Source organism: Phyllobates terribilis, unplaced genomic scaffold, assembly GCF_046119375.1.
Source record: "Phyllobates terribilis strain yellow unplaced genomic scaffold, ASM4611937v1 Scaffold_12__6_contigs__length_324123572, whole genome shotgun sequence".
Lineage (NCBI taxonomy): Eukaryota > Metazoa > Chordata > Amphibia > Anura > Dendrobatidae > Phyllobates > Phyllobates terribilis.
Window position 1 is genome coordinate 180,833,872 of NW_027362772.1, and position 27,425 is coordinate 180,861,296.

General features: G+C 40.1%; 1 protein-coding gene across 8 annotated transcripts in view; it reads left to right on the plus strand.

Annotated features, from left to right (window-relative positions):
- PRDM16 (PR/SET domain 16) overlaps positions 1-27,425 on the plus strand; it is a 775,410-nt gene that overhangs the window by 409,799 nt on the left and 338,186 nt on the right. For all 8 annotated transcript variants that reach the window (XM_073656490.1, XM_073656494.1, XM_073656489.1 and 5 more), the window contains exon 3: positions 10,602-10,652. In XM_073656490.1, the coding sequence (XP_073512591.1) occupies positions 10,602-10,652 (51 nt within the window). The remainder of the gene's footprint in view (positions 1-10,601; positions 10,653-27,425) is intronic.

Consider the following 27,425-nt stretch of genomic DNA (forward strand, 5'->3'; position numbering starts at 1 on the left):
TTTGTATATCCAGCGCTAGGATTAGAGCACAAGGAAGGACGTCTTTTTTTTTTTCAATCACATGTTGCATGTGATTTATTTTCACACTGCAGGGAACTTTTTACGTTTTTATTCTTAGTTAACACCACTGGTGAGATGAATTGCGGCGTTTGGTGTATTTAAAGAGTTATACGTCATTAAACATTAAACACGCCGACTTTCTTCCTAGATCAGAAATAGGTTTTAATGGTTTCCAAGGTTCTTAAAACTTTTCAGCAGCAGCAGCTTCCTCTTAACTCTTTCTTGTTACAAGTTCTTGACCTGAAATGATTGTGTCAATGTTTCTACTGTATATGGGATGATGTCCCCCCTATTGTAAATGATAGGAACATTAGAGGTCATAGAGTAGTTACCAAAAGGAAGGAGGAGGTCACTCACCTGGTTAGAGAAATCAGAAGCAAATTGGTCATTAAAATACAAACCTCACCTGCTGAGGTATAGGAAATTCATGTCCATGTTGATGGATGGATATGCTCTATAAGAAGTGTTTCATGAGGGTTAAAGATAATTAAAAAGGGTGCTGAAGAAAAAGAAGAATCCAGGATATCCTTGTAAAGAATTTATTCAAGATTCAGCTTTGAACCAGTGCCTTCTTCTGACCACAAGAAGGCATTGGTTCAGTGCCGAAATGCATATGCAAATGATATATATATATATCTCTCAAATACTTTAAAAGGATATCCTGGTTTCTTCCTTTTCTTCATCAACTTTGTTACATCCTCTATTTTTTATTTTTTAATTATCTTTGGATCCAACGGCAGCATCCTCCGGCTGATTGGTTAAGGGGGGTTTCTGGTCCAATCAATAAGTCTGCAGTCACTCTGTGTGACTGCAGACTTATGAATCCCTCCAGCGCACGCACTGTGTACTGCGGGGATTCAGTGGTTTCAGACCCCGCACCAGAGGATATGTATGCGTTATACATAATCCCGGCCAGTGGGTGTGGCCTCTAGTCAGCAACGCCCACTGGCCGGCTGCATCACTAGACGGGGCACGGTCTCGCTCTGTACAACTGTCTGGAGCGAGGCCAAGCGCACTGGCCGGGGGTATGTATAACTCATACATGTCGTCCGGTACCGGGTCTGAAACCGGGGAACCCCCACAGAGTGTGCTCTGGGGGGATTCATAAGTTTGCAGTCACACAGAGTACCTGCAGACTTATTGATTTGGACCGGACAACCCCTTTAAGATGAGAAGAGCTCCAACTGATTCTTCTATATCTCAAGGTTTCAAAACTAAGTTGTGCCTGGTAGTAGCACATTTCTAATAGTTGAGCATACCACCTCTAGCACCCTAAACACATATGTGTGACACATCCTTTTACCTAAAGTTTTGCGCTGTGGAACGCCCTGTGCATTTTATTTTTCTTTTCTAGTGATTAGTATCATGAGGTGTAAGAAAAGCTGTAGACATATAGGATGTCCCATAAGCATATCATTTGTAAAAAAAAATGTGCTTCTCCTTAAAAAAAATAACAATTCTAAATCTTGAGATCTTAGATCTCTGCATTGTGTTGTTCATCTGATATTTTCCCAGAAATTCATGAATAAATTGACAGCTGAGTGGTACCGTTCACATTGTCAAAGGAGTGTGTCCCTACACTGTCAGCACTGATTGGACCATGGTGGAATGTGGTAGAACACACCTCCAACTGATAACACCCATTTGTCAATTTCATACATACATTTCTAGGAAGAATCACAGAGGAACAAACCAATGGTATTTTCTAAAACGCTATAGAATTTTTATATTATAGGAAATAAAACATTTTCTATAAGCAGGTATGTTGGGATATCCGATAGGTCCTTTTTAAATTGCATTTAAGATCAAAGCTTCCAGTATGGTTAAAATGTAGGTGTGACGCTGAGTCACTTTTCACGGCCAGGGGTTGAGACGGGATAGTCAAGGAGTCCGAAGTCAAAGCCAGGAGGGTACGTCATAAACAGAGGGAGGAGGCAAAGGCGTGTTAGATCAGAATACCAGGAGGAAAGCAGCTCAGAGCAGAAGGGGTTAAACAGAGGGATGGTCAGAACAAGGTCCAAGGTCAGGCAACAGAAGATCAATAAACAGAATTCAAGACGCATAGAACGAACCACACACACTAGCTGAATGTACATCTGGCAGAGATCTGGGGGAAACAGCTCAGTTAAGTAGCCTGACATTCAACTGGGAAAACAAACACCTGAAGATAGACAGCGCCTCCCAGTCTCAGATTGGACAGCCGAGCTGTCAATCACCACACTGACAGCTATTGCACGCCCCTGTACCAGATTGGATGGTCAATCTGTCAATCACAGTACTGACAGCACCAGCACGCCCCTGTACAAGATTGAACGGCTGAGCCGTCAGTAACTGCATCCCAGACACAGTGAGGGGTGGAACCGTGGCAGTAGGTTAACAAAGCCCATATACTTATTGGTCAAAGTTGCATTTTGAAGAGTTGATGATCATTCTTACGGGAATGCTCGTTACCAATTATTGATCCATGTAAACACCCCGGCGATCATCTGATGAAAGAGAAAAACACTTGCTCGTCGGATTATTGGATTGTTTATGCTAGCAAAAAAATAGGCCAGTAAACAAGTGGCAAACAACTTGTAGACTGTCGATTGATGTTTGTTTCGTTCTCTGAATTCAGCCAAGAAAAAGGCATGAGCAATGAGCGGATCACACAAAATTTGAATTCTCCTGCTCGTGCTTTTTTTCCCGGGAAATTCTATTTCCGGAGAAGTTATTCTTTGCAAATTCAACAACCCTTATTATGGTCTGTGGCTTTTCCAGTCCCTAGAGCATAATAAACATAATATGTAAAAAAAAATAAAAAATCCTTATACTGACCTCTCCACCCCTCCACTACTCACCTGTCCGATCCTCCCCGCATCTTCCTCTCCCGGCTGCTAATGATGTAATAGTCATGTCTCCCATATTATGCCATCACTTCTAAGTGTCATTGCGTCCGCTAGGGTACTGAACGTGGGAGGTCATCGGAGTCATGATGTCACGGCGCACACAGTGTCCTCCCATGCTTGTGTGCAAAACCCTCACAGGTGCCATGACACCCAGAATGGTAAAGTGCAGGAGACATGAAGATTCCAGTGAGACCAGCGGAGGATCTGAATACGTAGCGAGGACCGGACGGGTGGAAGTGAGTAGCCGAGGGGTCAGAGAGGTGAGAGGTGAGCTGACTATAACAATTTTTTTAATTTTTTTAACCTTTGGATGGCCCATAATGGTTCAGAAAAATGGCGGCCAGTGGCGAATGCGGATTTTTGTAAGAGTAGAATTAAATTCCAATTTATTCGCTCATCTCTAGTCATTGTGTAACTATTGTTAGTCCTTTCTGCAGTAGATGGATGTGAACTGAGCACATGAACCCTCCAAGAGCTCCATGGCTATAAGTGTCAACGGGTAGCTACCGATTGCTGTGATATCGGTCACCTTGGAGTAATCCGTTGACCCTTATAGCCTTGGAGCTGTCACCAGACTATGACGCAATCAGCCAAGGTGATAGTCATCCATTGTCTATGTGCGGCTTAATAGAGATTCTTCTCTTACCCTATAATTTAGGTATTATCCAGTAGCATGAATAATCACACTGTATGGGGCGATATAATCTACAGTGGATCCCCCCCGCCTTTTTCTGACCCCACCTGACACAATATTAAACAATGATTATGTTAATTACTTGGAAAGATAAAAGAGAAGGTGCTGTAATTTTATACACTGACTCCCTGAAAGGCTCCTGCTATATTTTGTCACTGACAACAATGCAAACTGCTGTAAGGATCTGACTCGGAGAAGGGAGGGGATGAATAGAGAGCTTCCAGTACTGAATGGGACAGAGAGCAAGTTCTTTTCTTTCCAAAACACTAAAACTTGCTCAGCATAAGCTACTTGTGGAAAGAAAGGTCATAGGAAGGGCTTGTGAGGGATTCAATATTCTCTCTGATCAGTGCGAAACTCAAGACGTAGCTAGTGAAGAAGGAGAATGCGCAACTCGCTATAAAATGACTGCGCAGGCGTATATCGAACATTGTTCGTTTTCATCATTTTTTAGAGCAAGTTTTTCACACTATCGAATGTCTTAAAGGGGTTATTAAAGGATGTTTTCAAGAGCGCACTGCTCCCCTGCCTACAGGCTCCTTCTTGCCGGGGGCCAGTTTTCTCCTGATGATTGACAGTTCAGACCAGCTATATTGATAAGCCGCTGGGCCAAGCCATGCCCTCTCCGATGTGAAAGTTCTTCTTGTGCAACATTGGAGGAGCACAGAAGCTGTCAGGATTGGGGGCTAAAAGTGCTCTCCAGTGATCCGACCAGCTTCGGAGTAGCGCTGTCAAGCTCTATAGGAAAGAGCCAGTTAGCACTGAACTCCTTGCCTAGGAGCCCGGCCACCTCTGATAGACTGTAGATGTGATGTGGCTTGCAAGCAGTAAACAATGCAATTAAAAATCCTTCCGTTCTTGAGAAAAGATACGATTTTTAATAAGAAGTATCTTGTAAAGTTGCTTGTTTTTACAAGCACTTTGCAATTTTAGCCATTTAAGAAGTTAAGACAACCCCTTTAAAGGACTTGTCTAATTTACAAAACCCATTTTTTTAGTATACCCATTTAGTGAATTCTTGGCTAAAGGGGTTGTGCATGCTTGTGGTACAAGTCTTCAGTCACTCCTGTGTGACTGCAGATTTGTGAATCTTCAGAGCGAGTGCGCTGCGCACTGTGAAGATTCTCTGGTGCCGGCGGTCACATGGTCACATGACCGCATGTGTGCAAATCGCAAACTTGTGGTCACGCGCCCACCTCTCCTGGGACCGGTGCCGGAGAATCCTGATAGCATGTACTGTGCTCACTGTGAGGATTCACAGGTCTGAACTTACATAGAGTGACTGCAGAATTGTTCCCTAAAATCGGACAACCCCTGAGAGTGCAGCATTCACTACACTCATCTATGGTCCAGATTAGAGAGCTAGAAGGAACATCTCTATCTCTGGAGGACCTCCTAACACAGACAGCTCATTGTATAATACTACATTTCTCTTTTGACGATGCTACAAAGAAAATTAAAACTTTCTGTCAGCTTCTCTTACAGAACATAGCTGCTTAGTTAGGATTCTAGCTTATTGTTGGAGGATATTGGACAAAAATGTGAATGTCCAATATCCCTTTGCAGGATAGCTCCACTTTTTATATGGAGATGTATTATCATCTTTGTCAAAATAAAGCATTCTCAGAATTTGAAAGGAAACTGTTATCCAGATTATATTCCCTTTGAAGGACTTCTGTTCAATATCCTACTAAAATTAAAGGGGTTTTACCATTTCTGACATTTATGGCATATTCTCAGAATATGCCTTAGTATCTTAATAGATACAGGTCCTACGACCTTTCTTGAGAATGAGGCGCTGCTAGAAAATTGAAGAGGTTGTTAACTCTGCAGCTCTTTATTAACTTCTATGGAGTTCCAAAAATTATCTCTCAAGCATGCTCAATCTGGGTGCTGTAAGATTTCACCTATGGGAGGAGTGTAAGCTTCCTGGGGTCAGACATGTGACCTAACAGCTGAGCGCCCACAATGCTCAGCTGTCAAATCACATGTCTGACCACAGGAAGCTCATGCTTCTCCCCTAGGTGAAATGTTATAGCCCCCAGAGGGAGCATGCTTGCGAAACAATTTTTGAAGCTCCCATGCAGAATTATGAGCTTAGAAGAAGGTTCAGAACAAAATATGTATTTACTTATAAGTTGCTCAAAAGTTTTTGTAGTTTTAACTGTGGAAAGTAAGTTTTCCTTTAATAGCTGCCAATGATGTCCCATCCTAAAACGCGTTATTAATAGTGCAGGTATTTAATACCTTTTATATGCACTTTATAGTAACATGGATGTATTTTGATCAAAAAAGTCATTGGAGACCAGAACAAGCTGTAAGTTTTCTGACCAGCGAGGGCGGAGTTATTAAATAAAGGAGGAATTTAGGCATTTACCAGATTTTAAGTTAAAACACATGAAGCTCACAAACAATGTATACGTTTGGAAGTGTTTAGAAATGTGCGTTAACATCGTATAAACAGTGTAAAAGCTTTCTTAGCGGATTCGTTAGAAAGAAAAAGGATTCGAGTTTATTTTGTTTTCCTCCCGTGTCCTAAAAATGTGATGCACGAAAAGTGCACATCAAACCGCACAATCTCACAGCTCTTTTTATCATTGACAGTTTATCTAGAGGAGTAAAGAAGAGGGATAACATTACCATGTAAATGGAACGGTCCTGATCTGTCTCCGTAACATAATCAAATTCAACTTCCACTACAGTTGAAGAATGTTAACGTATAAACTGTTTTTCTATGTGAGTCGCATGGTGTTACTGTCATATCATCTCTCCGTCCTTCGCTCATCCACTCCGTAGTGGTGAACATGGAAGAGTAAAGCCCCATTGCAGAAATCATATTGGGTCCCGGTGCTGAGTTTTGCCACATAGGAAGGTATTTTGCTGGTATTTTCCTGTATTTATCACTTTTTCGTGACCAATGGGCTAATTCCTCATTTCCACTGGTTAGCACTGAGGTCCTGGGTTCAAATCCCACCAAGGACAACATCTGCAAGGAGTTTGTATGTTCTCTCTGGGTTTGTATGGAATAAATGGCGCTATAATAATAAATAATAATAATTGGCTGATTGTTCTGCGGCAAGCTATCTTGGCCTTCTCGCACATAGACAGGAGCATTCGCTATGCCTGTGTGGAACCCCAGGGGTCTGGTTACCACAGTAATAGCAATATTACGTCTGAGAGCAGGTGGGAGGTCTCCTGGTCAGGTGCCCTAAGCATGCCACACCTCCTGCCCAGTCCTGGGAGGGGAAGAACTTCCCCTATAAAAACTGGGGGCTGAGGCAGGGTTAGAGAGGAAGAAGAGGAGTCCCAGACAGAGACACAGTCTGGTCTGGAGTGGAGCAGATACAGGGAGAGCAAGATCAGGAGCTCTGTGGGAGCAGTGATAAAAGGGGTCAGAGACTGGAAGCTGTAGAGCTCGTCCTGACTGAAGAGATCTCACCGGACACGGAGTCCGAGGCTGTGGGGACTGATCCATACCCAGCAGCAGAAACCGACCGGCAGGGGATTTCAGGTCCTCTGGCCAAGAAACCCAAAGGCACGGTCACACGCAAGGGGACCAGCACCGCCGGCGTGGAGCGGAGGCTACCAGAAGGCCCCGAGTCACCGGCCATACGGGTGAGCACCACACGGTACACTCAGGGACGTGGGCTACTTCTACCCACTTCTAGCAAGGTAGCCAGGAAGAGTACAATAGTTGGGGAGGCCTACAACTCCGCCTGGCCAGGGGAGATCCTATCTGCTCACAGACTGACCAGGCCCCGATCGCTAGCCAGTACTCCCGGGAGGGTCTACCTTTGCCACCAGTAAAGACAGTGAACTACACCGCACCGTCTCTGAGTGGTTCCTGGTGCCCGCGTGCAATTCTGCTATCCCCATCATCCACGTCCGCTGCCCTGAGGCCATACCCCTCCCGTTGGGGGTTATACTATCCACGCTGCACAACCATACCACCGGCCTCAGCTGTTAGAACCTTGCTGTTAGGTTTTTTTTCCTTTGCTGGTCACATGACCTTGTTGGCCTATTTAATCCTGCTCCGCCCTTCTGGCTTTGCTGGACTTCATTGTATATCTACTTTCTAGCTAGCCTGTGCTCTGTATCTAACTCTGTTAGTTTGCTTGGTCGTGGACCGTTTTAGCAAGATGTGTCACTTGGTTCCCTTCGTCAAACTGCCCTGCGCTAAAACTCTCGCTAAGGCCTTTGTCAAGGAAATTGTCAGACTTCATGGCGTTCCTACTGACATTGTTTCTGATAGGGGTCCTCAGTTCGTGGCTCGTTTTTGGCGTGCCTTTTGTGACAGGTTGGGAATTCATTTGTCGTTTTCGTCCGGATATCATCCTGAATCTAATGGCCAGACAGAAAGGAAAAACCAGGATGTTGAGCAGTTCTTGCGTTGTTTTGTGGCAGACAATCAAGAGGGGTGGTCTGAGTTTCTGCCACTTGCCGAATTTGCTCTGAACAATCATACATCTTCTTCTGCTGGTTGTTCGCCTTTTTTTTGTTGTTCTGAGAGACATCCGTCGTTTGGGTCGTTCTCCAAGTTGGGATCTGCCGTGCCTGAGGAGGAGAATTTTTCCGGTGATTTGGAAAGAGTTTGGACGGATGTGCGTGGTAATCTTCAGGAGGCCAACAGAAAATCTAAAGACTACTTTGATAGGAAACGACAGGAGGTTTTGTTCGCTGTTGGTGACATGGTTTGGTTGTCCTCTAGGAATCTGCGGTTGAGGATTCCTTCTAAGAAATTGGGTCCCAAGTTTGTAGGGCCCTTTAAGGTACTTCAGGTTGTCAACCAATCTGCTGTTAGGTTGGAGGTTCCTACCTCCTGGAGAATTAATCCGGTCTTTCATGTCTCTCTGTTAAAAAAAGCTGTTGTGTCGGATGGTGACGCCTCTGCCTCTGTTCCTCCGGTGGTGGAGGACGGGGAATATGAAATTTCTCGCATCCTTGACTCTAGACGGTATAGAGGTAGTTTGCAGTATCTTGTGGCCTGGAAAGGTTTCGGACCCGAGGATAACTCTTGGGTGAGGTCAGATGATGTTTCCGCGTCCAGACTTATCAGAGCGTTTCACAGGAGATTTCCTGATAAGCCTGGTCCTAGGGGATCCGGAGGATCCTCTTAGAAGGGGGGGTACTGTTAGAACCTTGCTGTTAGGTTTTTTTTCCTTTGCTGGTCACATGACCTTGTTGGCCTATTTAATCCTGCTCCGCCCTTCTGGCTTTGCTGGACTTCATTGTATATCTACTTTCTAGCTAGCCTGTGCTCTGTATCTAACTCTGTTAGTTTGCTTGGTCTACGGACCTCTATGTTCTATCTATTTTGTTTGTTCGTCTGTCTGCTACTATTTCTGTTAGGAGGTGTCCCATATTCCTCCCAGTCCTTAGTACTTGTAGGGATTCCCTCCTCACATCTATAGGTCTCCGTACAGACTAGATTAGGACTTTAGCAGGTCTGATCGCAGGATCAGGTTCCCTGTTACATCGTAGGGATTCAGCTGAGTCTTATAGTAGGGACAGATCTCCTCTCTTTCCTTAGCTTTGGTAGCAGAACATAACATCAGCGGTCTGCCCTGCAGCGGCGGTTTCATAACCGCATTCAACGGGTGGCGTAGTCGAACTCTATAACATCTTATTCTAAGTTCTGCCACTTGGTTTGACACCCTGGGCACGGACCGGGTCACCGCCACGAGGACTACTACCCCTATCAGATCCGGCTCCGGGTATTCCCCGCATGCGCAACGCTGCCCAACATGGCCCAGGGGGCGCGTCACCTGAGCTTTCATATATGCTCTATGAAAGAGCCACTGTCAGACTAGTCTGGTGGCGGCTTATCTTGGGGAGAACCAAAGGATCGTCAGTCCGGAATCAGAGCTGCTGGTTTCTTAAAGGGGTTATTCGGTTAAAATTCCAAGTCTGCAGTCACTGTATGTAACTGCATGCTTGTTATTCCTCACAGGTACGCACTGCACGATGGGATGTTTTCCAGTGCACATTAGACAGTCGGCCGAATCCATTGATGTCGGAATGATAGAGATACCAGGCCTGATTCATCATTTATTAATCTTTTTTTTTAGCTAAATTCTTCAAAATGGTGCGCGCTGTTCATTAATTTGGTGCAAAGTCAAAAATTCTCTTTATTTTTGTCCTTAACTGGCTTTTGAGACTTTTCAGCTCCAAAAGTCGCAAATCTTTTAAAAAGTCGCAAAATGGCGTCAAATTCAAAACTCCTCCAGAAACTTTACTCCATCGAAGAACTGGAGTGAGAGGCACCGAAAAAAAGGAACATTTAGTAAACGTCACATTTCATGATCTGTCTAAAACATAAGCAAAGTTGTTGAGGAAAAATAATAAAAAAAGACCTAAGAAAAAAAGAAAACTTAAAATGTGGCACAAAACAGGTAGAGAATAAGGCACAAATACTAAAGCCACTAAAAAGGAGCAAATTACTCCAGAAAACAGGAGAAACAGCAATGATGAATCAGGGGCCTAAGTGTGTAAATTATTATTGTGTGTAAATTATTTACGGCCCCTAATCTTTAATTAGGCACAAAGTAGCAGATATTGAATACAGATATATAACATTAAACGATATTGATTACATTAATACACGTCAAGATAAACTGGCCAAATCAATGTATTCATTAAATGGATTGGAAATCACAAATATGCTGACGGTAATACTACATCTTGCATCTACATGTTGAAATAAAATTTTGTTTTATGGAGAAATCTGAATTATTATATAAAGTTACAAAATTTAAGCAAGAAAATAAAGGAAAAAATATGTAAAACTAATTTTGTTCTTATTACATGGATTTATTTTTTCTTCTTCATTTTTCTACTTCTTCTTCTTATTATTATTATATTAATATATTTTAATATGTTCCCTTTTTTATTGATTACTTATAATAAATGTAAATTCTAGAGAATATATATATATATATATATATTTTCTTTCTCCACAGCAAATTATACCTGATTCAGAAGTGACGTCACAAGACGACAGTCTAAGAAAGGTAGGAAATGACCTTTATTTTTTACTTTAACCAAATTGTCTATGTATTCAAGCTGTATTAAAAACCTACATCCTGTACGCAAGTAAATACATTTCAGGTTAATTTCAATCAATTACTTAAAGAGAAGCTATCATCAGAAAATGACCTATTGTTCAAATTAGGTTTTTGTATTACATGCATTATTTAAAAAAATGGAAATGTTTTATTTTTCATATCACGAACTTTATTAAAAAAAGGTACAATAGTATTCTTGCAATTTTCACACTGGCCACTGGGGCTGTTTTAGACTCAAACTTCCTGTCCTTTCAGGAAGAGTTTTCAGCGTGCTCCTTATCATCAGAGGCAGGATTACAATGACAGGTAATATCTCTGTGCACAACTGATAAAAGATCCTCCAATCACAATTTATAATGTCAAACCTGACCCTGCTCCACCTCCTTTCACAAGGACCTTTGCACACGCTCATTAGATGCTTCAATCCAAAAATAGGGACAGATTCTGACCATTGTGGCTATATACATGTGTTGTTTCCTGAAACAATAGGTGTAAAAAATCTTTACCAGTGTGAAACTTTAAGGATTTCTATTTTTCCCTTTTTAATACAGATTGTAAAAAAAAAATTACAAACATTTTTCCAAAAATACCGTTAACACAAAAACCTGATTTAAACAATATGTTATTTTATGATGATAGCTTTCCTTTAAGTAAAGTGGTCGTGATATTCTTTAGAATATTTGACCTCTCTTAGATGTGGTTAGACATTAGGAATACTCCAAACTATTCTCGAGGAACTGTCCCAATCCAACCAATGGGAATATAGCGGAAGAATTAGATTGGATATTTACAGTCGAAAAGATTGAATTGATTTTTTTCATCTTATTACCTGTAGGGCTCACCCTCTATGTGATCAGTGGTGGGCCAACCACTCAGATTTTTTTTTAGACACTGTGCTACTGTTAACTAGACTCTATCAGAAAACAAAACTCAGGCTGCATAGGCCCAGTTCAAAGGAAGATTAAATAGACTCGTATAAAATCAATACAGTTTATTTCAATAGTTTAAAATATTTTTTAAAAAACAAAAACAGGTGCCTTCAAATTTTACAACAACCAAACCTCCATCATGGCTATATTGGTACATGAGAGTTAGCCCAAATATGAAATCATAAACTTTGTATTGCACTAACCCTACTGTAAAGTGCTATAACCAGTTAATAAGTAAATAAATAAACACATAAAACCCGCTAAAAATAAGTAAAGTGCAAGTGCAAAAAGGTTTTTTTTAAGGTGGAATATATAGAGAAATAGCATCAAAATAGCATAAAAAAACATACATATATAAATTCTCATAAGAGTAAGAGTTCAAGTGCCGAGGCATATGGCCTCTACATATTATAAGTATGCCAGTTAATGAGTAGGGGACATGAGAGCACCCGAACTAATGCATATAGATGTACTAAATAATGAGACTGTGCATGTAGAATAGCTGCATTAGAGTGTGCTGTAAGGGAGCATGGATGCCAAAAGGGGGTACTCACATGTGATAATCCAAAGAACAGTAAGCTAGCCAGAGGAGGGATGGTAAAGTCATTAACTGGCATACTTATAATATGTAGAGGCCATATGCCTCGGCACTTGAACTCTTACTCTTATGAGAATTTATATATGTATGTTTTTTTATGCTATTTTGATGCTATTTCTCTATATATTCCACCTTAAAAAAAAAACTTTTTTGCACTTGCACTTTACTTATTTTTAGGGGGTTTTATGTGTTTATTTATTTACTTATTAACTGGTTATAGCACTTTACAGTAGGGTTAGTGCAATACAAAGTTTATGATTTCATATTTGCCGTATATGGGCTAACTCTCATGTACCAATATAGCCACGATGGAGGTTTGGTTGTAACATTTGAAGGCACCTGTTTTTGTTTTTTAAAAAATATTTTAAACTATTGAAATAAACTGTATTGATTTTATATGAGTCTATTTAATCTTCCTTTGAACTGGGCCTATGCAGCCTGAGTTTTGTTTTCTGATACAATCTATTTGGGAGTGATAATTTTGACCTTTTTGAGTTATATTATGTTAACTAGACTCTGTTTGGTTTGGAAGCTCAGCCCATTTATCTAAACGGGTCTATGTAAAACTAAATCAAGCATCTGGACAAAAGTGACTTGTGTCTGGTGTAAATCTAAGGTTGGACACCCACTGATTATGCATTGATGACATGGTGCAATTTGACCCACTAAACAGTAAGTGACTTGGCACTACTATGAGAAGTCAATGAGGAAAGATATGATTCATTTATGAACAATCAATTCATGAAAATAGTTCAGCACTAGAAGTTTATCTTAAAAATTTGAAACGTGTAAAATAATCCGTCCTTTTATATTTAAAGCTCAAATCTAGTTTATCTCCCCCAAAAATGTTAATTTTAGATGAGTACTTAATATCCAGCAATACTGGCTGTATACAACCTTTTTGCCCTCCGTAGAGTTTGCAGAAAGCTTAAATTCTCTCGGCTACAATTTACATGAATATAAATATTTTAGAAATGACATCACTTGGCAGACGCGCGTCGGTGGTGAAGAGGGACCATACCGTATTTAAAATATATTCACTCTCCAATAGGAAATCTTTATGCATTACATGACTACAGATTGATGTTTCCCAATGTGCGTCCGACTGTGTTTATTTCCTTAGTAGAGTTATGTAAACTGTAGCAATGGATGTTATTAGAAGTTTTAGTTTGAGATTTTGAATTGATGATGTTTGTGTTGTTTTTTTCTGTTTTATTTTTATATGACTATGAAACATATCTGAACTATTATTGTAAATTCATTTTGTGGAACTTTTGGTGCGGCTAGAACAATATAACTGCAGAGAGTTTGGATGCAAAGAAGAAACCTGTATTAATGCGCTAGAAAAAAAAAAAAAGTCAAAAGTGTTGTGACCAAGTAGTGACCTTCCGAAGAGCCAATGTCTATAGGGATGACCTTTTTACCTTCGGAACCTCCATAATTCACTTCATGATGTCTTTGACTCAGTGGGATCTTTTTTGTGTTTTGAGACACATCAGCAAGGTGGCAGTACCACAGATCCTCATTACCATACAACTCAGAGTTTCCAAAGCATTGGAGTCCGTTCAGCCATTGAATTGCTGCTACAAATGTACATATTCACCTCCATTGTCTGAGCTACCTGGACGCATAAAAGACGACAGAAAATCGTTTCATACTTAGTCTATGTTCTTATTTCGTTTGTAATTGTTACATATATATTTTTATTTCACTGTATCTTATTTTTGTAATTTCTGCCCTTTTCATTACTATAAGGAGCAAACAAAGAGCAATATCTCCGTCTTTTCCTGAAGTTTACTCTGAGTTTCTAATAAAAATTTGTTTCGCACTAAAACCCGTTTGGTGATGGTTGCTTGGCTTTATGGGGTCATAAATTCATTTAGGGATGGGCTGGACGGTTTAATAGTTGGAGGTCAATGAGGTCATGGCAGTAAGGTAAAGAGTTCAAGTACGTGCGTGGAGGGTGCAGTTGCCTTACATCAGTTATATATAAGTGGATGTGGGATTCAATATCAGGAACCAAATGATGGTCTTCACACATTTATTTAAATTATAGCATTATATTCATGAAATTTGGCACTCAGAAAATACACAATATCAGTTTTTGCTCTTAATATACAGTGGGATTTTGTGTTTTGTTTTCTCGTTGTCTTCTTTAGATTACTTTAGAAGTTTTCACTTATTGGTATCAGCCATAGAAGTAAGGTATCTATTATTGAAAACTCTACATATGCTCAAACCAAGGGCTACCATGGCGGCTAGTTCACTGGTTAAAATAAGGATTTTGCACTAGTAGGGTCACTGCCTCCATTGCATTTGTCACTATTTTGGAGAGGCTTAGAAGGTTCCATAAGCAAAACATCTACTTTTTCTTAAAAGTGTCCAATTTTGACAGTTTTTTAAAAAGCCCTATGGCAAATCAACTGATCATAATGGTTCCAATAGCTGCAACTTCTCAAATACTATGAGACACTCTGGCCACGTTGGCTGGGAACCCAAATGGGATCCTTTCTATAATATGCACATGCCCTTGTTATGGCAACTTTTCTGATGCCTCATGCACATGACTATCTACATTATGGACTGCAATACCACATTGCTCACTCCACTGAGGTCCCTACTGTTTAGTGTTTAGTGCCATATATCATCAATATTTTCCTAAAAGACCTAAAACTAGGAGTTACTATAGTCATATCAAATGGAGCATGCTGCAATTTACCACCATTGCACTACTAGCATATTTAGGAAATGTCAACTGCATCAAAGTGATCCTGAATATAACCATGTTCATGATCCCTACAAATCTCTTGAGTAACTAAGACTAAATAGTGGGACAGCCATATATTATGTGTAATCTTCATATAATTTATTATTGGATTTTTTGTGCGTGCATCTCCTGTTTCCTGTGTGTTCGCCTTTTATTTTTTTGCTTGTTACAAATCCCATAGTGATTAGCACAGCACAATGAACCAATCACATATATCTTAACTTTTGTTCTCCCCTCCCCTCCTAACAGCATTTGGTTTCCCAAGCAGCAGAGAGAGAGAAGCTGCAGCTGCATCCCCCTCCTCCTCTCTCTTTTCTATTTACTACTGTAGAGACAAACAGAGAAAGAGAGAAGCTGCAGTTGCATCCCCTTCCATCTCTCCTCGCACTATTTATTACTGTAGAGACCGATAACGAAAGAGAGAAGCTGCAGCTGCATCCCCTTCCTTCTCTCTTCACACTATTTATTACTGTAGAGACAAATAGAGAAAGAGAGAAGCTGCAGTTGCATCCCCCTCCTTCTCTCTCCTCGCTATTTATTGCAACAGAGATAGATAGAAAAAGGGAGAAGCTGCAGCTGCATCCTCTTCCTTCTCTCTCCTTGCTATATAGTACTGCAGAGATAGATGGAGAGAGAAGCTGCAGCTGCATCCCCTTCTTTCTCTCTCCTCACTATTAATTACTGTAGAGACCGATAGAGAAAGAGAGAAGTTGTAGCTGCATCCCCTTCCTTCTCTCTCCTTGCTATATAGTACTTTAGAGATAGATGAAGAGAGAAGCTGCAGCTGCATCCCCTTACTACTCTCTCCTCACTATTAATTACTGTAGAGACCGAAAAAGAGAGAAGCTGCAGCTGCATCCCCTTCTTTCTCTCTCCTTGCTATATAGTACTGCAGAGATAGATGAAGAGAGAAGCTGCAGCTGCATCCCCTTCCTTCTCTCTCCACACTATTTATTACTACATAGACAAAGAGAGAGAGAGAGAGAGAGAAGATGCAGCTGTATCCCCATCTTCCACTTTTCTAACTATTTATTACTGCAGAAATAGGGAAAGAGAGAAGCTGCAGCTGCATCCTCTTTCTTCTCACTTCTCACTATTTATTACTGCAGAGACCGATAGAGAAAGAGAGAAGCTGCAGCTGCATCCCCTTACTACTCTCTCCTCACTATTTACTACAGCATAGGCAAAGAAAGAAAGAAGATGTTCTCCAATCTTCTATTCATTATTGCAGAAATAGAGAAAGAGAGAAGCTGCAGCTGCATCCCCATCCTCCCCATATTTGCAGTTTATGTCTGAATCACTGCATAATATTTTTCCATTATTGAAGTCTCACTGCAACACAAAACAATGAGTAAAATGTATTGTTTTCAGAAACCTTCCTACATTGCTTCCTGACAGATGTTGCTGTGCATCGCCATCCTATGTGTGTTTTTTAAGATAATTACTTAAAGCTAAAGTTGAGCAAAATGATTTGCCAGATCTTGTTCTTGTGGCCATTTTGGCCCTCCATTGCATCCAGATCAGAGCACTGCAAATGTCCTATTACCAGCGCACATCATCATGATGTGATGAGAGCTACTAATCAGAAGAGGCGCCAAGGAGGAAGATGTTTGCAAATCCCCTGCTCCGGCGGCTATGGAGTACCAAAGTGACCAATGGTCCAGGATCCTGCAAATTGTTTTGCTCAACTCTGCTTCTTAAATATTAATTAAATATATATTAAAGGGTTGTCCACTACTAGGACAACCCCTTTTTGATCTAAATGTTTGGCCTCAGTAAAATAAAAAAGCTTATACTGGCTCAGTGGTTAGCACTGCAGCCTTGCAGCGCTGGGGTCCTGGGTTCAAATCCCACCAAGGAAAACATCTGCAAGGAGTTTGTATGTTCTTCCCATGTTTGCGTGGGTTTCCTCTCGGTTCTCCGGTTTCCTCCCACACTCCAAAGACATACTAGGGAACTTAGATTGTGAGCCCCGATGGGGACAGTGATGATGTCTGTAAAGCGCTGTGGAATTAATGGCGCTATTTAAGTGAGTAAAATAAATAAATACTCACCTCCCATGCCAGCGCCGTTTCAGCGGTGTTGGCACTCGTGCTCTTCATGTCCAATTTCGTATGAAGGTGGAGACAGTGATGCCTGCACTGATTGGGCACCAGGCACCACATGTCATACAACCACACAAGAGCCCCTGGACCATGAGTGCTGGAACGGCGCCAACACCGATGGAACGGCGCCAACACCGATGGAACGGCACCAACACCACTGGAACGGCGCCAACACCGATGGAACGGCGATAACACCACTGGAACGGCGCCAACACCGATGGAACTCCGCTGGAACGGTGTTGGCACGGGAGGTAAGTGTAAGCTTTTTTATTTTACCAGGGCCAAACATTTAGATCAAGAAGGGGCTGTCCTAGTAGTGGACAACCCCTTTAATTTAAATTAATATATTATATTAATTATATCAATAACTATATTAATTAAAATTAGCAAAGTTTGTCTGCATTATAGAACACTTGATGTAAATTCTTATTAAAATGTATAGATTTATGTCACTATTCATTATAAGTAATTAGTCACTGACTAAATTACTCTTTAGACAGTCATAGCAACAGTGACTCCTACTGGTTAGAAAAGTACTGTCAGACATTAATAAAACTTCAATAACGAGAATTAATTCATTTTTATACTCATTTAAATGACAATGGCAATGCGTAACAATACTTTTTCCTTATATATATATATTTTTTCTTGCGAAAAGTGTGCAATATTATACCCACCGCGCATATTGATGCAAACACTGGCGTCTTTCACAATTCCTTTTAAAAACAGTTTGAATAAATGTTTTTTTATTCTAAGCCGAAGTCAAATAATGGCACTATAGTCATCCGAAGTCTTTAAAATTGTGCTGGCTTTGGTGTCACTGGTCCTCGGAGATTTCTCTCTTCAGTAGACCCTCTATTTAGTCTCTGTTTACTTAGAAGGAATAGCCTGGGGGCTACTGGAGGAAAAACATCTGTGTGAGATAATCTATAGAGTTATCTATCTATCTATCACTCTTGTCGGGGCCCAGTCTCTCTTGAGAGCCAGCTGAGAGACTTGTAATGAAAAGCCATTGCTGAAGAGGCTTTAGGGACAAATAAAGAAACATGTTAAGAGCTAGCCGAAAATGGATAGAGGACATTATTAAAGCTGAATAGCCTTCTTATCAAAATCCAATAGGATAGACATTGGCCAACAGCTTTACAATTATTTTTCAACATAGCAGAAAAAAAAGAATTTATCCCTCAACAACAAATAGATGTAATCAAGTTGGTTAAACCTTCAAGGATAAAAAGGGAAAAAAAAAAAAACGTATGCCCCTTCTTCTTGTCCTATCTTAAATCCAGATTTCTGAACTGGAGCCCACTTATTGAGTTAAAAAGAGCAAAAAGTTGAATTTATAAATGCAATAACAATTTAATATATATAGTCAATTATTTGGTTATAAAAGTATTTGCATCTTATATTTATTTATTTCAATTTTATTGTCAATATTGAAAAAAAAAATAGATTTCTTTTAATTCATCTGTTTATTTAAGTGCAGTTCGAATATCGGTTGCAAAAAAACATTTTTGTTTATTTATTTTTGTACTTTTTAACTTAATGGCTTCCGTTAGCCGATCTCATCAATTGTTAATATTTCTTCCCCGTAACACGTAAAGGTAAAAACAAAAAATGTCATTTTAATGCTGTGCTTGTATGGCTGTATCAGCACGAGATAATAACGTTGTGTTACTTTCAAATATGCATTACTAAAGCTATTAATCTCCTGTCATTTAAAATGAGATATGTAATACTTAAGGTCAAAGCAGACATCTGATATCTCACTATTACATTGTTTGCAAGGAGATGATTGATTGATAATTATGATAATTTGCAAAATGATTATTTGTGTATGATATCCAAGGAGTGTCCCTGCGGACTGTGCACAATTTCCTATTTATATATGGGCCATCAAAAATGGCCTCTGGTAACGCAGGACGTGGACAGGTCTTCAGAGTCGGCCCCTATGGGAGTAACAAGACTGATGAGTTATGACCTGGATGAGACACAGCTCAGACTTCAGTAAGGAGTCAGGAAGTTTGTCAGGGAAGAGCAGGGTAGTTTCTGCTAACTGTCTATTGTATGGCAATTATGGGGCCACACAGCCAGAGGCAAAGAAGGGAGTCATCCATCTCGGCAAACGCGGCTTTAAATCCCCCCAAAATAATAATAATAAAAAATAAACATTTAAACGATTCATGATTATGTGAATTTACTATAAAACCATTATAATTTTGCATTTAAGGTTTAACACTTTTTTTTGTTATTTTTTTTTTCTAAATTAACACATCAATTCTAGTAAATTTCTATATTGAAATAAATTGAGATAATTACATTCTTGAATGATGATATTATAGGAAAAGAAATGCAAATTGTTTCATTCTGGCTCTTTTACGAACCAAAATGCTAGAAAACTTTATTACTTTATAGTCTTATATATCCCTGCCAAAGTTTTTGAAAACTGTAAATTTCAAAATTTCAAACTTTTTTTTTGTGTTGCATTGTTATTGGACGCAAGACTTTTATGGATATCTGAAGTCAAAAACTTGAGACTACTGCACACTTATGCCAGATCTGTAACTAATGCTCCTTACTCATTATATGCCATTTATTATTGGTCTCTATTAATGTGACTGGCTAAGTATGCGTACCTGTGTGTGGTTGCCACAAATTACTCACTATAGCTACACCCCTTTACATGCAAATTAATTATTATAACAAGTTTCAGCCATATAGTGCAAGACCTTGTCATATATTTGCCAAATGTTATTATATTATTATCATTATTTTATAGCACCAATAATTACAGGGTGTTGTACATGTGAAGAGGGTTCACATGCATATAACACATATATAAAATACAAATACAATAAACATGAACTAAGGGTGCGTTTACACAGACTGACCGGTGGCACAATACGAATGCCGATCAGTAAACTTCTAGCGATTGGCAGTCATTTGAATGCCTGTTTACACAGGCAGGCCAAAGTAAACGATGCAGACTGAGCGATCTACTGTATACTAGATTTGTCATAATTTTTGGCAATTCGACTCCTATTTCAACAGGACAATGCACCACCGAGAATGACAATCTTTTCGGCTGCATAAAAGATCATTTCACCCAATGAACAAGTGTTTTGCTCGTTCATAGGGTGATTGACAGCCTGTTTACATGGCAAGATAATTGTGAAATATGCGTTTTTTAACAACACTCATTCATGATTATCTTGCTGTGTAAATGGCCCCTATAAGTGACAGACCGGTAAAGAAGACACAAGGACCCTGCCCTCATGGGCTTAAAATCTACAGGTTAATGGAGAAGGAGACAGTAGGTCGGGGGTTGGAATAGCTCCAGTGGTGGTGAGGTGGCAGCGGGTTTATTGCTTTCTAAAGAGATGAGTTTTCAGGTTGCGTCTTCTGGCTTCAGTTGTGGGAGAAAGTCAGACTTGCGAAGGCTCTGAATTCAGAGGATGGGAGATGCTCGGGAAAGATGTTGGATCCAGTTGAGTGAGGGACCTAAGACAGCGGAGAAGAGAAGGAGGTCTTGTGAGATTTCGTGTGGGGAGATATCAGGAGATTAGTTTGGAGATGTATGAAGGAGACAGATTATGAACAGACTTGTTAGTTATTGTTAGTAACTTACACTGGAATCATTGGTCAATTGAAGCTAGTTAAGGGATTGGCCAAGGAGGAGGAGTAGCCAAGTGAGAGGAGGATTAATCAGGCAATGGAGATAAGGAAAGATTGAAGAGGTGTGAGGGTGTTAGATGTCATCCTTCTTTGTTGCTGATGATGTTCATTTTCCCAAATTTCGGCAACCTTTATGAGTTGTTGTAGTTGGGTTAGTGTGAGTAGTAATCAACCTTCAAATTATTACTTATTGGCATATTATATACCAGGGTCAATGCAATGGTGCAGATTGAACCATAGGCAATGCAAAGAACTGAGCCGGAGCATAAGTTGGTATACGTGCAATGTGTAAGAGTATGTTCACACTGTGGCTATTTCACAGACAAAACCCAAGAAAACAAAAAAATGAGCATTTACCCTGTAATAAGTAAATAGTACATGTAAATGACATAGGGTACTTAGTTAACACCATTTTGATTGAAAAAGTTTAAAAGTCATTCTACCACAACAGAATGTAACCATCGGGACAATCCTATGATGTCTCTAGTATTAAAACTTCATCTTGTGTCAGTCAACCTCAATATAGATAAGGGCAGGTCAAGAGGACCCAGGCCTGACTGTTCAGACACCTGCCCATGGGAAGCTATAAAGATTAAATACTTAGCTCAGAAAGGGGAGCCATGCCCCTGATTGTACAAAGTACAAAAAACTACCGAAAAACCAAAGAAATGAGCCGGAGCATAAGTTGGTATATGTGCAATGTGTAGGAGCAGGTTCACACTGTGGCCATTTGAGAGCCGAAACCCAAAACAAAAGCTAAATGAGCATATGCCCTTTAATATAAAAATAAAAAAATTAGACATTTTTTTTAAACGTTTGATTACTTACTTTTTTTAATGGCCAAAAATAATGAGTTATTTTACACCCTGAGTTCAAAATGGCAGCTCCATACTAATGCATTTGAATGTGAAGCAGGGAATGCTCTTCTCACATAAGTAGTCCATGCTGGCATATTTTATGGCCCATTTAAAGAAAATTAAACCCATGTTTAAAAATAACAAATAGTTTCCTTCTAAGGGCAATTATACAAAGGAAGTTTTAAAGTGAAGCATTCTGGACAGAAGTACCTCCAGACTCCAAAGTAGAAGTCAAGTGGCTATCCTAACATTAAAAACTATTTCTAAAGTTTTGTAACTTGATGTTTACAATCTCCTATTTTAATTTTGTGAATAGAAAATGACCTTGAGCCAATAAGTCTGCCACCAATTACAGACAGAAGGGTGGGGAATGCTGGGTATTTAGCTAAGAAGACATTTTTACAACATGTCTATTTTCGTCGAAGACCACTCATAATAGCAGTCCATTAATTCAGTGAATGAACATATCGTAGAGTCGGCTCCCTCTTGAGAACAATAATACCGGGGTCAGCTTAGGCTTCCATGGTAACTAAGTACTATTAAGAAGTTTGTATCCATGATTTTGATAAAATGAGACAAAATTTAAAAAAAATGTGGAATGTAACTAGAAAGGTGTTAATCTGCATAAGTACACTTGATTATTGGAAAGCGCTGCCGATAGGTTTAATATTTCAGAAAAAATCTTTCTCTATTTCATGTATTAATTTATACTCAAGGATTCCAAACTCTGTAAAGAGTTAAAAATAGATCTCCGTAAATGTATAATTGATTTAACTAAAAAAAATATAGACATTATGTTCTTGTTTCTAAAACAAAGACAATATCGCTTTTTAGGAGTTTCCAATAGTTGACCCACCAGAGACTTGAATATTGTATTATTTTTTGGGGGATTATAAGTACAAGTATGAATCCGCCCCAAAAATATAAAATAGGTACATAAAAATATAAAAGTCAGAAAATGTGTGAAATCCGCCTCCTATTTATTTAGATGGGATACCTCCATTGCCGTTCAAATGATGCATATTTTTTTTCTATGCAGATTTGAAATATATGTCATGGAAAAAAATAGTAATGGCTTGTTCACACATTGCATTTTTACAGTGTGAAAATCTTTGTCATTTACAGTACCAGCAAAGTGAATGAGATTTCCGAAATCTCATGCATATGCTTATTTTTCCTTTACAGATTTGAACCATCAAAACTTTTTTTTTTTTCAATTCTGCAACGTCGGCGCTGCTGTTCTCAGAGAGTCACATGACATTGTTATGTCACATAACCGCTGCTGCCAATCAGCAGCCGCAGCAGCCTTTACTATTTTGTCAGAGCGGATGTCCGATGTGACGGAATATTGATGAGCCTCTTGGTTGCAGCAGTCATGTGACACAATGATGTCACGTCATTCACTGAGAACAACAGTGCCGACATCACTGAAACAGCACCACTGCAGGAGGTCAGTATTCATAGCTTTTATTTTCTATGGGTCCCTGACTTGATGACGCAGGGGTTGTCCAGTAGTAGACAACCCATTTAAGACTGTTTGAAATTGGCCTATGGCCCCTTGAAAATGGTCGCAAATCGTCATATGGTTCGGCGTGGAGTGCCACATACGAAGATTATTCTCCTTTAATAAAAATGCTTCTACAGGAGAATACTTCAGCAATGGGAGCTTTGGATGTAGCATCATTTTTTATATTTAAAGGGATTTTACACTACTTAAACAACCCCTTTTGAATCCCTATGTTTTGCACCAGTAAAATAACACCTATACTCACCTCCAGTGCCAGTGCCATTCCAGTGGTGTTGGCACTGGCTCTCCCGGGGATCACTTGACATTGTTATGTCACACAATCACTGAGGCCAATCAGTGCTGGCTTTGCTCTTCTCACCTATGCATATATAATTGACATCCAGAGGAAGTGACAGCTGCGGATGTCTTAATTTGTAGGAGAGGAGAGTGAAGCCAGCACTGATTGGCCGCAATGTCATGAAATCCCGGGCAAGTGCTGAAACGGTGCCGGCACCGGAAGTCACTGTAAGTGTTATTTTTTTTTACTGGGGCAAAAATATAGGGATTCAGAAGAGGTTGTCTGAGTAGTAAAAGTTAATATGTAGGAGATTAAAGTCATCCAGAGGTTCAGTTATGGATGCTTTGTTAGAGAAGTGTGCATGAACATTTAGAGTAAAAATAAAACAAAAAGCAAAGTTAAAAAATGTGAACATTTTATGTGATTTGTGACAAAACTTGTTTTCAGCACTCTTAGGTTTACGCAGTAAATATCGAGATGTAAAGTTACAAGGCTATGCATCAATATGAAGCTCAAGTATTGACCAAGAAAGTTAAAATAACTCCACCATTGATCATGATGTCAGGAATCAGAGGTGATTAATAATGACCTTCGTTACCTAGTCCTGGTGGTCTTTAATTTCAGTCATTATTTCCCTCCTTTAAGTTGATATCTACAGCAGGGGTCTGCAATTCACAGCGCTTTGGTAATGACTGAGTTAAATAAAGAATACTAGAATCAGATCTGTCTGAATGACTAATCACTTGTGGAGTTTATCATGGAGATGATTAGAAGGTAAAGCAGCCTCAAGTCATTTCCAAATGCCAAAATGCCCAGGAGATCTGTGTGAATCTGCTGCCAGCCGGGCTCCGTCAAAGCTGAAGGCAGACCAAAATCAGCGTCAGGGAAGGTCATGTGAAAGAAAATCTCCAGCCATCAGGAAGTCCTTGGCCTTAAAACCTTTGTGACATCTCCTGACAAACCTTAAATCATGAAGGCAGACAAAACATCGGCCATACAGGGAGGCATTGCCTCTGGGACACTAATTTTTCCTCTGCTAACTCCTCTGCCTCGCAATTCTTTCTTTAAACAGTTATCATCCTCTACACCTTGTTCCAGGTCAGGGATTGAAGCTCTTAAATACCTTCCATTCTTCATTCCACTCCTAATTTATGGTCTAAAATCTTTGGCTATTGCTCTTTAAAAGTCTTCCAAACCCAAACTCTGAAATGAGTTCCATTAAAACAGTTGCTGCCCGGGCTTAGAAGGTTGCAGCAATTTGTAAGTTCTGCAAGAAAAAATGTAGTATTACATAGTAGCCATCAAAGGGAATTTATGATCAAAAATGACCTATTGTTTAAATCAAGTTTTGGCCCTAAATGTTTTTTTGGCAAGTTTTTAGACATCACAATCTAAAAAAAAATTAGAAATCTTGTAGTTTTCACAACAGCCCCTGGGCTATTTTATACTCCTGTTCTTTTTAGCTTTTCTCAAGTCTCATTATCATCACAGGCAGGATCACCAAGACAGCTAACACCTTCTGATAACATAGGATGCATCATTCACAATAAGTAAATAAGTGAACAGCTGACTCTGCTCTTCCTCCCTTCACAATGACGTTTCCACATGCTCACTAGATGCTTCAGTACAAAAGATTGGGTTAAAGGGGTGTTCCGAAGGCAAAGTAGTTTTCATTCTAAATCCATATCTATTTAGTGCCATAATCTAAACTATTTTCTAATGTACTTGCATTAAAAATTCCCTATCCTTCCCTAACTACATTAACTGCTTTTCTATTATTTTTCCTATTTCGTCTTCGATGACGTTTCGTCCAAGAATCCCCAGTGCATGCTGAGATACTAAAACGAAGCAACATAAAGGGGGCAGGGGCGGCGGTCAATGCTGCAGCCCCTGCCAACTCACTGAAACGAAGTGTCATCAGTGACTCTCGTTTCCGGGACTGGGCTAGTCCCTGTGCACTGTGTGATGTGAACAATGACAGTGCACTCTCTCGCCGGCTCAGATAAGTAGTAACGAGTCGACAACAGAGCGCATTGTCAGAATAACTGACAAGCAGAGACCAGCACTGCCCCCTCAAGTGACATCACTGGTCTCTGCTCACCAGGTATTCTGACAAAGCCCAGTAACTTTGAGTCGATTTTCCCATTTTTGAACTATTTTATTAATTCACTCCCACAACCTTGATATAGGGTCCGTGCCCACGATGCGTTTTTCAAGCGTTTTTGCTGTGTAATTTTCACAGCGTAAACGCTTGTAAAATGCTTGGTAATCCGCACCCCATGGTCCCCAATGACAAGCTGCACTGTCAATACCCATGCTGCGGAATTTTCCGCAGCGTTTTTGATGTGCGGAAAATTCCGCAGCATGTCCATTATTTCTGCGTTTACGCATGCGGAATTGCCATCTCAATGCATTCGAAAAATGCAAGGCAATTCCGCATGTGCAAATCGCTTCAAAAATGCGCGAAAACTCGTGTCAAATTCCGTACGCGTTTTTCCGGGCAAGGACATGCAGAAATGAAGTGGAAATTTTCCGCTTCATTTCTGCATCGTGGGCACATAGCCTTACATTCGGAAACATGTCTATAACATGCCCTCTGCTTGCTGTGCCAGTTGGTTTCAATTTTCTGACTCTTGCACCTACAGTACAGACCAAAAGTTTGGACACACGTTCTCATTTAAAGATTTTTCTGTATTTTCATGACTATGAAAATTGTACATTCACACTGAAGGCATCAAAACTATGAATTAACACATGTGGAATTATATACTTAACAAAAAAGTGTGAAACAACTGAAAATATGTCTTATATTCTAGGTTCTTCATAGTAGCGACCGTTTGCTTTGATGACTGCTTTGCACACTCTTGGCATTCTCTTGATGAGCTTCAAGAGGTAGTCACCGGAAATGGTCTTCCAACAATCTTGAAGGAGTTCCCAGAGATGCTTAGCACTTGTTGGCCCTTTTGCCTTCACTTTGCGGTCCAGCTCACCCCAAACCATCTCGATTGGGTTCAGGTCTGGTGACTGTGGAGACCAGGTCATCTGGCGTAGCACCCCATCACTTTCCTTCTTGGTCAAAGAGCCCTTACACAGCCTGGAGGTGTGTTTGGGGTCATTGTCCTGTTGAAAATTAAATGATGGTCCAACTAAATGCAAAACGGATGGATAGCATGCCTCTGCAAGATGCTGTGGTAGCCATGCTGGTTCAGTATGCCTTCAATTTTGAATAAATCCCCAACAGTGTCACCAGCAAAGCACCCCCACACCATCACACCTCCTCCTCCATACTTCACAGTGGGAACAAAGCATGTAGAGTCCATCCATTCACCTTTTCTGCGTCGCACAAAGACACAGTGGTTGGAACCAAAGATCTCAAATTTTGACTCATCAGACCGAAGCACAGATTTCCACTGGTCTAATGTTCATTCCTTGTGTTCTTTAGCCCAAACTTGTCTCTTCTGCTTGTTGCCTGTCCTTAGCAGTGGTTTCCTAGCTGCTATTTTACCATGAAGGCCTGCTGCACAAAGTCTCCTCTTAACAGTTGTTGTAGAGATGTGTCTGATGCTAGAACTCTGTGTGGCATTGACCTGGTCTCTAATCTGAGCTGCTGTTAACCTGCGATTTCTGATGCTGGTGACTTGGATAAACTTATCCTCAGAAGCAGAGGTGACTCTTGGTCTTCCTTTCCTGGGGCGGTCCTCATGTGAGCCAGTTTCTTTGTAGCGCTTGATGGTTTTTGCAACTGCACTTGGGGACACATTCAAAGTTTGCCCAATTTTTCGGACTGACTGACCTTCATTTCTTAAAGTAATGATGGCCACTCGTTTTTCTTTACTTAGAATATAAGACATATTTTCAGTTGTTTCACACTGTTTTGTTAAGTATATAATTCCACATGTGTTAATTCATAGTTTTGATGCCTTCAGTGTGAATGTACAATTTTCAAAGTCATGAAAATACAGAAAAATCTTTAAATGAGAAGGTGT